The 14843-nt window shown below is 39.8% G+C and overlaps 5 protein-coding genes and 1 long non-coding RNA gene across 8 annotated transcripts; 4 read left to right on the top strand and 2 right to left on the bottom strand.

The window, feature by feature from the left end:
- Positions 1-114: 114 nt before the first annotated feature.
- LOC130700707 (nose resistant to fluoxetine protein 6-like) lies at positions 115-4175 on the bottom strand. 3 transcript variants are annotated; one of them, XM_059496878.1, is made up of 11 exons: positions 4052-4175; positions 2810-3109; positions 2226-2748; positions 1860-2154; positions 1643-1806; positions 1415-1583; positions 1159-1352; positions 961-1096; positions 707-902; positions 384-644; positions 115-315 (listed from the first exon to the last, which is right to left on the bottom strand). In XM_059496878.1, exons 2-11 carry the CDS (start codon positions 2898-2900, stop codon positions 224-226), a joined length of 2121 nt encoding a protein of 706 aa, XP_059352861.1. In that variant the 5' UTR covers positions 2901-3109; positions 4052-4175; the 3' UTR covers positions 115-223. The 3 variants fall into 3 exon arrangements, with proteins under 3 accessions (XP_059352861.1, XP_057378676.1, XP_059352860.1); XM_057522693.2 differs by lacking the exon at positions 4052-4175 and having other exon boundaries at positions 2810-3176; XM_059496877.1 differs by lacking the exon at positions 4052-4175 and having other exon boundaries at positions 115-312; positions 2810-3175.
- A 601-nt stretch (positions 4176-4776) lies between these two features.
- LOC132088344 (uncharacterized) lies at positions 4777-5319 on the bottom strand. Its single transcript, XR_009421842.1, has 3 exons — positions 5229-5319; positions 4975-5027; positions 4777-4898 (listed from the first exon to the last, which is right to left on the bottom strand). It is a non-coding gene; the product is annotated as an uncharacterized LOC132088344 (long non-coding RNA).
- A 2108-nt stretch (positions 5320-7427) lies between these two features.
- Positions 7428-8772, top strand: LOC130700717 (uncharacterized). Its single transcript, XM_057522703.2, has 5 exons — positions 7428-7592; positions 7649-7791; positions 7864-8224; positions 8289-8407; positions 8480-8772. The coding sequence occupies exons 1-5, from the start codon at positions 7535-7537 to the stop codon at positions 8681-8683; spliced, it is 885 nt and encodes a 294-aa protein (XP_057378686.1). The 5' UTR covers positions 7428-7534; the 3' UTR covers positions 8684-8772.
- A 189-nt stretch (positions 8773-8961) lies between these two features.
- LOC130700709 (RAD50-interacting protein 1-like) lies at positions 8962-12011 on the top strand. Its single transcript, XM_057522696.2, has 12 exons — positions 8962-9139; positions 9201-9442; positions 9508-9681; positions 9737-9883; positions 9948-10420; positions 10479-10837; positions 10905-11037; positions 11097-11217; positions 11279-11334; positions 11402-11511; positions 11571-11704; positions 11766-12011. The coding sequence occupies exons 1-12, from the start codon at positions 9002-9004 to the stop codon at positions 11974-11976; spliced, it is 2298 nt and encodes a 765-aa protein (XP_057378679.1). The 5' UTR covers positions 8962-9001; the 3' UTR covers positions 11977-12011.
- A 342-nt stretch (positions 12012-12353) lies between these two features.
- LOC132088326 (hydroxylysine kinase-like) lies at positions 12354-12844 on the top strand. The gene is made up of 3 exons (XM_059496991.1): positions 12354-12587; positions 12646-12782; positions 12841-12844. Exons 1-3 carry the CDS (start codon positions 12429-12431, stop codon positions 12842-12844), a joined length of 300 nt encoding a protein of 99 aa, XP_059352974.1. The 5' UTR covers positions 12354-12428.
- LOC130700714 (hydroxylysine kinase-like) lies at positions 12839-14015 on the top strand. The gene is made up of 5 exons (XM_057522701.2): positions 12839-12939; positions 13002-13150; positions 13212-13425; positions 13486-13703; positions 13775-14015. The coding sequence occupies exons 1-5, from the start codon at positions 12894-12896 to the stop codon at positions 13958-13960; spliced, it is 813 nt and encodes a 270-aa protein (XP_057378684.2). The 5' UTR covers positions 12839-12893; the 3' UTR covers positions 13961-14015.
- The last annotated feature ends 828 nt before the right edge of the window (positions 14016-14843 follow it).

The following is a 14843-nucleotide window of genomic DNA, read 5'->3' as shown; positions in this document are numbered from 1 at the left end:
TAAATAATTTATAGACTTGTATTTCTAACTCAAACAATAAAGTTTGTTTTGTGCAGAACATCTTTCATGTCACACGTTCGTGAAGAATTAAACAGTTGAAGGGTGCTATAAAGATTGCGTTTATAAGCGTAACTGTATTTACTTGCCTTCTATTTCAACAGGTAGGCATTTACAATTGTGATGAGTCACAGTGAAAGCCACGGTGTAGTTAAAAGTGATGATCTTACAGCCCACCATCAGTGGATTTAGCGTAGTACATTCCTATCCTAGGAACTGGTTGCTCGATTTCAATGTCATCGACTACAGATTTTTCTTCTTTAACGCAAATAGAAATAAGAATATTAATGCGTGATCAAACTATTCCGTGTTGAATAGATATGTACTTGCGCGATTGGGTCTGATGAGGAGCTTCTCCAGGTTCAAAAGAGGGACCTCCGCCGTTAGACAGATGGCAAAAGCCATCAAAAACACAATAAAGATGACTCCGAAATAGTGCTCGGCGTGAGTAAATTTTGTGTAGTAGTAAGGCTTCCGGATGTAGCCGTGATAGACCGTCAGGTAAGTGAAATGAACCAAGTAAACGACATAGGTAAGACGGGCTAATGGAATAAAGGCCTTCCACGATAGAAACCGGTTCACCAATCCTTAACATAACAAAATCAGTTATAAGAAATATATTTTTAAATGCTAGACGTTAATGGCGTACCTCCGTAACCGTGGATACAAGCAAAGACGATCCAAGCGACGGACGTGGCCCAAGCAAAACGATGCAAAGCTCCATAGGAAACGCGAGCTACATCGTTCATGTCGGGTACCTCGTATTCGTTCAAATAGGGAACCATGCCATAAAGAACGGCCAAACCAATTAAAGAGGCAATAAACCAGCCGCTAATGACGACACCCTGTACAACGAGACACCAGTTAATCGCTAAATGCTTTTAGAAGAACTGTTGAACGTACCTTGTTCAGCTTAAGGGTCCTATTTTTAGTTTTATGAAGCAGCCAGCCAAGCATGATCCCTAAGATGTATGGCGGAAATCGAGTCCATGTTTGAACGTAATAACCGTAATAAGAATACGGATTGCTGGTGTCGGTTCTAAATACAACTCTTGGTTTAATAAATGGAAATTTTTGAATGTGCGCAGTTTGAAATCATACGGTCTAGTGAAAAAGCCCATGGCTGGTAGATTCCACACGATGAAAATGGCAATAGTCCCGCACAAAAGTGCTACTATATTGAAAATAGCCCAACTCAATCCGATTCTTCTCCACCGCCATAGAGGATAGATAAACAACGGGCTCAATAGAAACATTTGCATGTCACAAGCCAAGTACCACGTTTCACCCATACACTGCAATCAGAAACAAATGATTAGAGTAACACAATTAATTTTTAACGTACAATTAAACGAACCTCAAGTGGATAAGTGACAACATAATTATTGACATAGAGAAGATTATTCCACCAATTCCAACGACAAGCCAAGCTCAAGTATCGGACATTTTCCCAGTTGGGTCCCGAACCGAGGTAGACTAACAAAGTGGCAATGAATCCCAAAATGATTGCGTACACAGGTGTCAATCTACAGATAATAATTTAGTCACAAATTACATCGCAAAACGTTCCTTTTTTAAATGTTACCTGAGGAAACGATGAAGATAAAAGAGGCCAATGTTAAAACGTCCCTTGTTACGATCCAACTCACGCATTAAGGAATACGTTACAAGCAGTCCGCTCATCAGAAAGAACGTATCAACAGCGATGGTGGCATTCAAAACACCATGCAATTGCCATTCTAGCGCATCCTACACAGATACGATTAAAGTTTGAGTTCACGCCTTTCTGTTCTAACTTATACCTTCAAGAACGTCAAAGGGTTGTACATTGGGTTGATGATAGCTTGATAGTACGAGTGGTACAGAACAATCCAAGTAGTGGACAACACTCGCATTCCGTTCAAACACGCGAGATTATCCACGACAATGGACTTGGTAGACAATAGCTTTCTGCCATTGGTTAGCATCGAGAAGCAATGTAACGCTTGTAATGATAGACTGGCTTTCTTCGGCTGGATTGGGCGATTTTGGTAAGTTAGCCATAGATCGTGAGCGGTAGCCGCAAGAACGATACATCCGAGAAGACTGAGGGTGACGCTATGGTAATTGAATCCCAAAGAAATCAAACAATTAGATTAGAATTTAAATGATTTTAGAACAGAACGTACATCACAGCAATGTCAGGACCGTCGAAGCTGGGTGTGGCAGTTATCTTCTCTTTCGTGTAGCAATAGTTTTCATCGCTAACAGCTACCATGGAAGTGTAATATGAATTGCCTTCATAGGTCGTGTTATCTATGGCTCTGCCTCCAATAAGCTGAGCGATAGACCAACGGAAATCTTCAGCACTGCATGAAGAAGGAATGCAATAATCAAGAGCCGACAAATATCGTGAGTAACGATCCGTGTCCCGCACTTTCGGCTCTTTCAATTTCGGTCCGTCGTAGAGCCATTCCAACACTTGCCAGATGCCCACCCAATTGGTACCTTTCGGCTCGTAGTGCACAGTTTCTTCTTCGAGTTCCCATGGCATCACGAGAGCCGAATCAAAGAATACCGTGCAATATTTGCCCTGGAACGATGTATCTGTCCAGTACGCCTGCACTGAGAGACATTCGTCAAAGAGACCTTGTCCATGAAGATTGCCACTGTAATATAGGGCTTCTGGCATTTTTCCTGTTGATTCGTACACTAAATAAAAAGCAAATCAATTAGATGTTGAAATGTCAAGTTAAACAAAATTCAGACTTACTTCGTTTAGCCCAGTCGACTCGAAGGAGGTACGCTTCGTGGTAAGCTACACTGTCATTATGACATTGCTCACTGATGTTGGTTGCTACCATGGTGGGGAAGTTCGATTCTTTACCGACTTTACGACGCTGCTGGGCCAAATATGCGATGATCGCGTTGCTAGCAATTGATTTGCCATCGTCAGGTACATTTGTCCGATCCCAATTTTGCGTTTGAAGTGCATCTGGGCCGGTTAAATCAGGTTGATCAATCAACTTCTGGTTGCCTGTTACAGAAACAGAGTGGCTGCTTCCAAGGAAAACTAAAAGATAAAGCAAAGTAATGGCCTCGTTCATGCCGAAAATCAAATTTTAGTCCAGCGTAAGTGTTTACAATGCTCAGCCGGACAATGCTAAAGCTCAACTGCACGTAATTTTGTGATCGTTGCTCATTATGTGCTCCATTTACAGTAATGCATCTGATAAGCAGATTTTTGTTTCAACCTATGGGAGATTGGAGGCTCTGACATAACGTTATTGACGTGTTACGCACTGCCAAATGCATTATCACAAAAAACGGAAGTGTATCTAAACTAACCGGATTAACGGTCAAAACAATAAAACTATACTAAGAATTGTTTAATTGCAATCGTGAGAAGTTGTAGTTAGAGCGGGATGGTGTAACAATTCATCGTTATCGTAAATTATTGAATAGATTAGTTAACGCATAAAAATTTCCATCACCATCAGGAGCTCTTACAACCGTCACGTACTGCTTTTTCAACACGGATATTTAATCTTTCATCTGCCCTTTTGAAGTATCGATTGCCGCTGATTACACTGAGTCCAACATAGCACTTTAGCTCTCATTATTGAGTTGAGTTGCCCCAAATTTTACGATAGCAATGCGAACGCGTGCGACCCTGTGGTACAAAGTTCTGAAACGATGCTGAGAAGTTACGAATTTCGAATGATCTATTTACAAATACTACATTAGTTTGTTAACGTTTTGTCGAATTGCGTAGTGGCGCATAACATGTGATGCAACTACAATCGAAGTTTAAAAGAGAACATTACACATCCGGAATTCTATTTGCGGTGGCTTTGACAAATAAGCGCTTGAACGGTGTTGAATGGGGAAGAAAAACTCACAAGGAATTAAAGGAAAAGAACTTATCGTTAATAGCCGACGTTAATAATTGCTACACCGACCAAGTGGAAATCATCCACTGTTATTAGCGCATAATCTTAACGAGGTTACTCACGAGTATCCAAGCTGCAACGGTCAGCGGAGTCTTCGAATGATGACCGGCTACGTGAATCTCCATCTGTTCCAGCAATTACTTAGGTAGCAAGCCGCTCACGCATTTTGTCACCGTTAAATGTGTTGTCTTTTACGATGCTTCTTTGACGACTCGCATCTTCCTGCTACGTAATCTGCTATTGAAAAATGAGTGAAAAGCTTCGTTATCATGTATACATTCAAAGATTAGGGCATGCTATCTGCAACGATATCGAAACGGCAATCGAATAACATTTCATAGAAGTATAAGTCCTAAGTTGACAAATGCAATTCATTTAGCATAATTAGGCTACAAGAATTATGTTGCTGCTGTTGCTACGCACCTGAATTGCTTTTAGTTATCTTGATGCTTAAGGTTCCAATTCTTACTTCAACTGGCCGGTAACATGTTATCTCACTCGAAGATAAACAAACGTTACGTACTACATTACGCGATATTTCCATTAAGCACTAAGTGATCGGTTGGCAGTAATGTGATTGACTGATATGCGAGTTATCATAAAGGACGTTGGCATAACCGCTTAGGGAAAGGTAGACATCCGTACAAAAGTACCTGGAAGCAAAAGGTTTCCTTTACATTACCCTTCCTCTATGGACAACCTTTAGAAAAAAGAAACATATTACTGTAAGGAAAACAAAAGGAAATTCTCAGAATCACAAATGCTATAACCTACATTAGAAACACATGTCTTGTCATAGCTTTTGAGATAAACTCAGAACACTCACATTCAAAGCTGAAAAGCTAAACTGAAAGCTTCATCACCCATCAATTTGTAAGAGATGAACAAAGGAGGGAAGCAGGGCAGTTACTGAAATTATGAATTATCATGAAAAGGACGAAATATACAATAGCACTAATTAGATAGGATTGTACAAATAGATTACTTGACGATTGAAGACGATGGGCAAGCGCAGCAAACATGGAGCACTGAAGGAACCTGTATAGAATAATAATTATTTAGAGGCTCATTCACGCTTGTCCGTTGGGTACAACTTTAACGATATTTAGATAATATATAATAATAAAGATTAAAAATGTACCTCTGCTTACATAGCCTTATTGTTTTACAAAAACAGAACAACGGACGTTTAGTAATAGACAAGCAACACAAAGCAAAGAAAAGCAAAGCTGAAAATACCTGACAAGCGGAACGTCCGACGACCGAGTTGTAGAAGCGGAACCGTTGCAGTGGAAGATCCAAGCACGACTGTGAATTGTGATGTTGGCTGCAGCTTTATATACACGCACACACGTTCCACATGCTCGGCTTTCCAAGAATAAAAGTGTAGGGAAGAGGAACCTAATTCTGAAGGTCAACAGCTGTTGAAGGATACGTTTTCTATATACATATGAGCTCGAGGATATGGCCATTCCCCCTCTTTTGACCCAATCTCGTGCAACGACCTAAAACAGATGAAATAACCTTGGGAAACTCAATAAGGAAGAAACAAAACCCTGTTTGCATTTTGCAGCTCAGTAGCTCACTCACCTGCACAACATGTACTAGTGTAGTAATCTCGCTCTTAACCCCGGTGTAGTGAATCGCACAGCTTTCGCACATAGACTTAGTTTTCGTTCACAATTTTGATGTTTCACGATTAGTGGATACACCAATCACGCACTTAAAAAGCACTGCCTCGGCACTGGGTTTTGCCTCTGCACGGGTTTTGTTTAGTTGCACATGCCAAACCGTATTTTGTTGGGTAGTAAGATAAGTCTAGGTAGAACAGAAAACGTAGATTAAGTTAAGTATAAGCAACTCTAGAGTTAAGTTAAGATTAAGGCTATTTTAAGTAATTCACCTCACTTCGTTACATTTGCACAACACTTTCACAGCTATTTCTTTCACTGTTTTTTATGCAATTATTTACCGTAGTAGTCGCTCACAAACCATTTTTCTACAATCCATGTTTCGACTTCTTTAACTCAATTACCAAACGCCCTGTCAAACCTAACGACCTCCCCACTACGACTAAAGAATAATAATAACCATTTTTATTTCAGGAATATTGTGTTGAAATGTGTTTGTAATTTGTGTATCTGATGAATGTTAGAGTTAAGTTGAAACTTGTCTTTGCACAATTATTCAAAAGCTATTTTTTGTTTTTGTTCGTTCTCGTTCTTGATCAGAAGGGCAATCTCTGTGGGCCGAAGAGGACGCTGGACATGGAGGATCGCCGTGGGAGCCACTAAGATAGATGCCCAAAATTGTCAAGTATTGAATTGTAAATTTTAAATTTTCCACTATGATTTTATTTTTTTTTATGTATTTAGGAGGGCCCCATCACCACCGAAGAGGACGCTGGACAGCGAGGATCGCCGTGGGAGCAACGAGATTGTCGCCAAGGATTCTCAGGTATATGTTTTATACATTTAAGTGTCTAACCATGTTTTTTTTTATGTATCTAGGAGGGCCCCACCACCACCGAAGAGGACGCTGGACATCGAGGATCGCCGCGGGAGCTACCAGGAACGATGCCCAAAATTTTCAAGTATTGAATTGTAAGTTTTAAGTTTTATACTATGACTTTATTTGGTTTTTATGTAATTAGGAGGGTCCCACCACCACCGAAGAGGACGCTGGACATCGAGGATCGCCCCCCAGCCCCGAGATTCACGCCCATTCGAACGACGAAGAAATGAAGATGGTACGGTTGAGTATTGCCAAATCGGCTTTCCTTACTTCATTTCATATTGTGATTTGTGTGATTTACAAATGTGCTCCTTTGTTCCTTTTTCCTACCGCTACTTTCCCCTCAAGCACTGTTGCTTACGGTTTCACCTTGCACTTAACACGCAATTCACTACACCTTCACCCCATGGTTCGTTCACTTTTTACGTTAGCTTTTACGCACCGGGTAGAGATGCTTGTTTTTAGTTAATGTAGTATTCGGTTGGTGGAGATTAACCTTAACTAACACTAACTGCGTTCAAAACAAACAGTACAACAAAATAAATAGATTATCTATGTCTACTGTTTTCTTATTGAATATGAGACTAGTGTCTCAAACGATATAAAAGTAAACAATCCATTGCTTGGAGTCTGGTTGATCATCCTGATTCGGGAATCTGGTTTCAACCCGACGGCGTGCGGAGCAAATTAAAAACTATCCGTAACCCGTTCGACCCGCCCGAAAGTAAAAATTGCTTACCTTATCAGTAAAAAAAATCAAGCCGTCCGACGTGGGGTTGATGCCGAACCAACGCTTCCTATTCCGTTTTCCGCAATTCCGACATTCGCAGTTCCGCACGAATTCGCTTTTGATCTAGTCTGGCGAGAACTGTCTTCATGTTCCTCCAGCCCCTATTTTTTTTCAAAAGTTTAGCATTTAACACTTCGTTTTCTTTGAGGGAGTTTGCTAAACAAGTTTTGTTTTTAACTGTCTTGTAAATGAGAAACCCATCTATTAAATGATACCATAATTGACTTGAAAGTTGCAAAACATGGCTACAATAAAAGTTACAACAGAAGCACTAGAGACAGCCAAAGAAAAACTTAAAGGTGTCTTTTAATCATTGTAGTTTGTTACAATAGTTACCTAACTTCTTGAGTATTAGTTTTCAGAGCGCGGGCGTCAAAACAAGAATGGAAAGCATTTGAAATTGTTGGTGCCAACAAAGATGTGATGGTAAATTTTGATTCGATGCACAGGTTTGAAGCAAGGCTGCACACTGTAATGGAAAGTAAAGTACGATTACCAGTAAGTTAAATGATTTTCATGGTTTGATAGAATTTTTACCAAAAGACATAGCTAATCGTGCACAATTTTCAGTGTGTAGTGTGCCAAGTCAGTGATGGTGCAGTGTTCTGCAGTATAACGTATACAAGCCTATTAAACGCAAAAGAAAAACTTTCTCATTCCCGATTCAAACCAGCATTTTACTTTGTGGTTTTTCCAAATGAGACCATTTTCTACAGCACAAAGAAAGTGATTCCTGAAGTTATCTCTGATATATTGGTCCAAGTTTATGGAGCAACCCAGTTAAAACAGCTACCTCTCGAAGGTAAAGACTTCAGGTCATTACGGCAACTGCATTTGAACAAACAGCACAAGGGAAAGCTGTGCAGAAGACCTGTTCAAGATAAACATCCCATCGACTTCGATATCGAAATGGGCGGAGATTCCTCTTCAGGTGATTTATTCATTGTGCAAGTAAATGTTTGAGTATCTAGAAAAATGTGATGATTTAATTTCAGATGAAAAAGAAGCTAAAATTAAAGATGAAGATAAACCATGGAAGAAGAAAAAGAATGAATATTATAACCAGCATTTTTATCCTGATGAAGATCCGGTCATAACCAAATTTACCGTTTCGGTAAATTTCTGCTTACTTTGTAACATATATTTATTTACTTATATACATACTTTTTTCCCCTATGCCGAGAAGTCTTCGTCCAAGTTTACGGGTTCAGGTGCGATGTCGAAACTTCACTGCGATCTTAAAGTCACCTTCCGATCGGAAAACCTCATAAATTTTTTAAATTATTCGATGGACAGTGGAATTCTATCTTACCCACTAAACCCTTTCTTGGAAAACGTCGCCAAGTTGGGCCGCACCTCAGTTTCAATAAGGGATACTGAAGAAAATTAGGTTTCATGTGTTTCAACACTATTTTTAAGGTCCAATCGCTTTGTAAATTATTTGGATTCCCGCTCCTTAAATAAATCTTTTTAAAAATACGGTGTTTCTTTTTTTTTGTGCGTGTTTAAATATTCTGCAGAATTTTTGTAGAATTCTGTGGGAAGCTAGGATTAAAAGATAATAGTTGAAATTTGGGACTCAAAATTTGTGGTCTTTCGCACGCTCTTTAATTCAAGCTAGCAACGTCGCAGTTTTGATGACATGTAAACAAAGCAGACGACTGTGCTACATTGTAAATAGTGAAGAAGTTCTCATACATCTTGTGAAATGGAGGAGAAACCTGATTTGCAGAGAAAAATAGTGAAGGCATTGAATGAAGAAATAGGCAATGATCTAAAGCAGCTCCACAAACTCAAAGAGCTTTATGATGAAACCAAAGCTGTTCAAGACAACCTGAGAGAAAAGGTAGGTTGGTTTGCTAGTATCTCCCGTTACTTTGTGCATTGACTCTTCGCAAATTTTTTAGCTATCCCTGGTAAGCACAGAAGCCCCGACAAAGGTGCAAAACACCCTAAGGGAGGTTGAAGATCTATCTCAGAAACTGGTGATTCTTGAAGATCAATATTCAAATTTAAAAGTCCAAGCTAAATCACATTTAACAAGTGTAGACACATTTCTGAGCAATTTTGACAGTCAATTACAAGACATTGAAAGGCTTGAGTTGGAATTTGCTTATTTAAAATGTGTCAAGACTGTTGAAGATCTAAGGTACTTGAAATTGTCATTCACAAGTAGTAGAATAAGTATTGTAACCTCTCATTGCATTGTTTTAGTGAGAAGTTACAGCACAGCCTACAGTCTAATCAAGATATAGAAGCTGTTGAGCTCTACAATAAGCTTGTTCAACATAACTGTATGTTAGAACAATCCCAATGTGACAATCTCAAAAAGTTTGCTAATGACACAGTTATTTTCTGGTTCGAATTGCTCAAGGAAAAACTGAGAAAGTATAATCATTAAAATTTCTAAATTTATATGCCATTCAAATTTCCTGTTTTTAAGGGAGATGCAAGATACTCTTAAACTGATACAGTGGCCTTTGATTTCAACAAATCAAGAAGTTCTGAAAACAATGCCGCCAAATGATGTTATGGGCAAGTTCCAGTTATATTTTCAATGCCTTGAAAAAATAAAACTTCCCCCAAAACAGTAAGTCTACTTTTGCGTTTCTATAGTGGAATGTAAAAAAAGTATTTAAACTCACCCTCTGTAGGTTGGAAGACTCATCAAATTTCGGAGACCATGTGATTTTGTCGAGGTTTACTTCGAATAGCCTAGCCCTCCAGGAATTGATATATCCTCTCCTGAAAAGATTTTTGTATCATTTTGGAGGCAATCGACCCACAAACCGCCGCGACAAGCCCGAATGGTACATGCGCCAGATTCTCCAATGGATAGGAGACCACGCCGAATTCATTGAAACAAATGTTCAGCCATTATACGAACCTAGCAATGCACTTACAGACTTTTCACGAGGACTCGTCCAACTTGCTGTCGAAAAACTCCTAAAGGACACTCCCGTCATTCTTGAGGATGATACTATTTTGGCACACACTATTGGTGAGGTGCTAAGCTTCGAAAGTGAACTGCGGACCTCTTTTTCCTATCCATCATCACAGCCATCAGCGTTACTCGTCCTCACTCAGCCACAGTTTTTTGCCCGATGGATTGCCTTGGAAAGGGCGTGTAAGTCTTAATTTGTTTCAGTTACCTTAAACGTTTAGTCATGCCATTCCGTTTACAGTCGCAGTCGAAAAAATGGACGTCCTTTTGATTTCGGATACAGCCTGGACCTGCGTCTCTGTTGAAGATAGTTCGGAAGCGGAGGACGATGTTCGATTAACCGAGTGTGGAGAAGGATTTCTTCAAATGTTGTTGGCCATTACAGACCGTTACAAGATCTTACCCCAACCCGGCCACAAGTTACAGTTCTTGGATTTACAGCTTGAGTTACTGGATGAATTCCGTATCCGGCTGTTACAGCTAGCCGGTCAATCTAAATTTCATGAACTATTCGCTAATCGATCGTCACCCAACATCAGCCCGTTTCTTAACACACTAACTGCGGTTATCAATGTTTTAGATGACTGGGCAGACTTACCGGTAATATTCACAGCTTCGGACGTATCAGTGGATTGATACAACAACACTTTTTTTTTGTGTTGTTTAGTTTTTCGTTCAGTTGCATAGCTACAAAGTTCAGATGGAAAACGTTGAACGTTTGGCTGCAGAGGCTGTCAGCAACGATGAGTCCTCACTTCCTTGGCTTCGCACACAAGCACAAACCACTAAAGAAGAAGAAGGTAAATTCCTTAAACTTACTTCATTTCACAATATGTGATGCTTTCCTGTTTGTGATTAGGCTCCGTATTCGACAGCATAATTGAGCTTCTGAAAAGAATGCAGGAGGACTTGCTTCGACGGTTAGTGGAAGCCGTGATGCTTGAAGTGAAGGCGAAATCACAACCCTACAGGCTTGATAAGTATGCAGTGCATTTTTGTTCTGAATTTTTCTTGTTTTGAAAGATGTTATTTGCTGGATAGGTGGGGATCTCTTCCCAGTCCTGATGAATTCATTCAGCTTAGCCTCTCGCCCACGGGTATTAACCATAAAAGAATACGTTTAATGAATCGGGTTTAGACAAAATTGTTTCTTTTTACATACAGGATCATCTATGCTCCAAGCTGTAGCCATTGGCTTGTTGTGGCTTAAGGATTCCTTGGCGTCTACAATGTTCGTCGAAGCGTGGCAGAAATTAGCTGCCCAAGTTAACGAAGTATTAGTCATGTCCAGCTTTCACTCGAGAATAAGTAACTTACAGTTTGAACGTTGTAGTTTCTGCTGGAAGAGCTAATCTTCCAGAGGCAGTTCAACGATGGAGGGGCTGCCCAGCTGAGCTTTGATGTCCAACAGAATTTGATACCGCTCTTTGGCCAGTATACAACAAAACCAGAGAATTACTTTAAGGAGTAGGTATCTTGTTGATTTCTGGCATGTGCTATGTGCTTATAATTTTCAATTAAAAAACAGACTCAAAGATGCGTGTACATTGCTGCGCCTTCAACGGCCTATCACGTTACTGCTACTGGAAACCCTCGCCATTGCCGTCCAGGATAGCGAAAATACTCTCGTTAGATCGAATCGGGCAACATTTAACGGCAAGCAAGCATTAAAAGAACAAGGAATTAAAAAGCTATCCGTTGAAGATGCTCTAAGTGTTCTGCGTCGGAGAATTTTATGAGGGGGGTGTTTACAAAGAGATGTTTAATACAAGTCTATTTACTTGTGTTGGTGGTTACTTAACGTAGTGGGTATGATAAGTAGTGGTTAATTAATTTTGGGGCGTATCGAGTGTAAATTCATGCGTTGGTGTAATGACGGCATTCATTTTGTGCAAGTCGATGAGTGCGCACGTATTCTAGCTCAGTAACACATCAAATTGCAGTTCACGTGATCTACTTCCGCGGCGAGAGAACAAATACCTTATCGGTGCCGGCTTTAGATAAATATTATGTGCGAGTTCCGTTTGAAGGTCGAAGTCGTAAATCACCGTCCAAACGTTTAAGTTATCGTCGCTTATTATCGTAGTCTACCACATCTGACTGTTACCTGTATTCCATACTGTGAGCAATTTCATTTTGTTGCAAGTTTTGCTGTTGACAAATTCGAAAACACATCTGCCGGCTTTTCGCAATGGATAAAGAGGGCGAAATCCTACTTAAGCCCGGCCAACAGATTAAGCCATACGTTCCAAATGAGGTTGTTCATCAGCTGGCCCGCAATTTGTACAATCTCGAGGTGGTTTCAATTAAAGAATTGAACAGCTATGACGATAAAAATTTTCACATTACGGTAACTTTAGTATGCACACATTCGAATTTAAAATTATAGAAAATTTCTGCTATTATAGGTTAAAGATAACAGCCACTTGCCTGATGTCAAGGATGCATGTCCGCTCGGCTACATCATGAAAGTGTTGAATTCTCTTGATTCCAAAGCGTCCAACCTGATCGATGCACAAAATGAAATGATGCTTTACTTGGGCATGTTATTTTTTCTTAAAAAACTATTAAATTATTCCTTTAATAAAAACTTTGTTTTCTAGGTAAGAAAGGACTGCCGTGTCCTAAGCCCGTGAAAAATATTCACGGGAAGAGCATGTCGTTGGAAAACCTGAAAGTTCAAATAAGCGAACCGTCAGATGGTTAGACATTCCCAATCAGCATTTTAGTACTTGTGAATAAATTATATGTTTTACTTAATTAGCTGCTGGCACCAAGGATCATCCCACTGGCCAGTACATTGTGCGGCTGTTGTCCTTCGTCCCCGGAAAAATTCTGCATAGTGTTCCATACACGAAAGAATTGTTTTTTCAAGTGGGAGAGTTAGTCGCCAAAACAGATCTTGCCTTGATGGTAGGAGCGCTTCATTTTGATGATTACACGTGAAAGTTGAATTGTCCTTTTCTTCCTGCAGGAATTTAAACATGATGGAATCAAAGGGGTTGACCGCATTTGGAATTTGAACGCAGTTCCAAAACTTACCGACTTTGTTTATGCGATCGAAGACGAGCAGAGACGTAAGCTGTCCGTTGCAGTCATTGATAATTTCAAATTCAATGTTGTGCCTCTTTTGGAACATCTTGAAAGTGGTCCAATTCACGGGGACTTCAATGAACAAAATATTTTAGGTATGTTACATAAAAGTATGTGTTACATGCTTACGTGATTTAAAACTGCTTATCCAATAGTGAAGGAAGTTGAAGGCCACCCAGGAACGTACGTCTTATCTGGAATCCTGGATTTCGGAGATGTTCACATCAACTTGTATCTTTTTGAACTAGCTATTGCCATTTGTTACATGATGATTGAATGTCAATCCATGAACATTTTGGATGCGCCTGGTCACGTCTTGGCCGGTTACAATCGATTTCGGCCCATTCCGGAAAACGAATTCACCTTATTAAAGGTATGAAAAGCAAACAGAAAGTTAAACATGGACAACTATTAGACATACATTCAATGGCTCTTGATTTACAGGACTGTATTGCAGCCAGATTAAGTCAATCACTTGTATTGGGTGCTTATTCTTATTCACAAAATCCGGATCCCTATCTGTTAACTACGGCCCAAAGAGGTTGGCAATGCCTCGAGAAGCTTTGGGACTGTCCGAAAGATGAGCTACACAAACGCTGGCGAGCAATCATGAATAGCTATGTCAACTGATGATCTATCTTGACGATTCGTGTTTTTTTCGTACAAATGAATAATTAAATAAAAACCAATGCAAACAATAGTCCGAAACTGTACACTGTACAAACAGCACACACAATGTTTTACAAGCCCCCGCAAAATATTGGAAGAATTTTACATCAGTAAACGATTACATGCATGTTCTGTCCCTCTCTTTACAATTCAAGTATTTTGGATTACACTTCCACGAGGAACTAATCCCCATTATAGCAGGTAGAACGTGATAATAGCAATATTATCCAATCATAATCACGTAAACTTTGAAAAAGCTTCGTGAGCTCCGCATTCTCTGCTCTGATCACGCTCATTTCCAAACAAGAGACAGATACGTCAATGAAGCATTACCTAACATGGCATAAATTTATAATGCGATTAAGGCCCGATCAATTGGTTACATCAATCTGGACTTCCTCTTTCCTGACGGCATCTATAGTGAAAGTTCGAGGCTCTCACGCAAGGAACTTTACACCCAACTCAAATTTAGGTTACGAATACATAAGTAAAAGTCTATATGGTCCGTGAAAAAGGTAAGCATCATTAATATAAATAGAAAGATATAGGTATACGCACTGCTTAACCTGTTCTACTTTAAGGGTGGTATTGGTCATTCACCCCGGAAATGCGTAATAGTTCACGTAACGCAAGTGGAACTTACTATGGGCTTCCATTCTTCATGAACACATGCGTCTCTATAAATACGTTAGTCTCTTTGTGTTTGTAATCAGTATTTACTAGCTGGCAAGCATTCAATCGTAGAAGAAGCCCATCGTTAAGCGCTGATTGTTTGGCACATTCATTGAATCGAGTCAAGATACCTGTTAACGTAGCGCAGTCTGGAACTCTTGCGGCATTCAAG

The sequence above is a fragment of the Daphnia carinata genome, chromosome 9 (assembly GCF_022539665.2).
Source record: "Daphnia carinata strain CSIRO-1 chromosome 9, CSIRO_AGI_Dcar_HiC_V3, whole genome shotgun sequence".
In the NCBI taxonomy this organism is placed as follows: Eukaryota; Metazoa; Arthropoda; class Branchiopoda; order Diplostraca; family Daphniidae; genus Daphnia; species Daphnia carinata.
The sequence above is the reverse complement of the archived record's forward strand: the minus strand, read 5'-3'. Positions and strand labels throughout refer to the sequence as shown.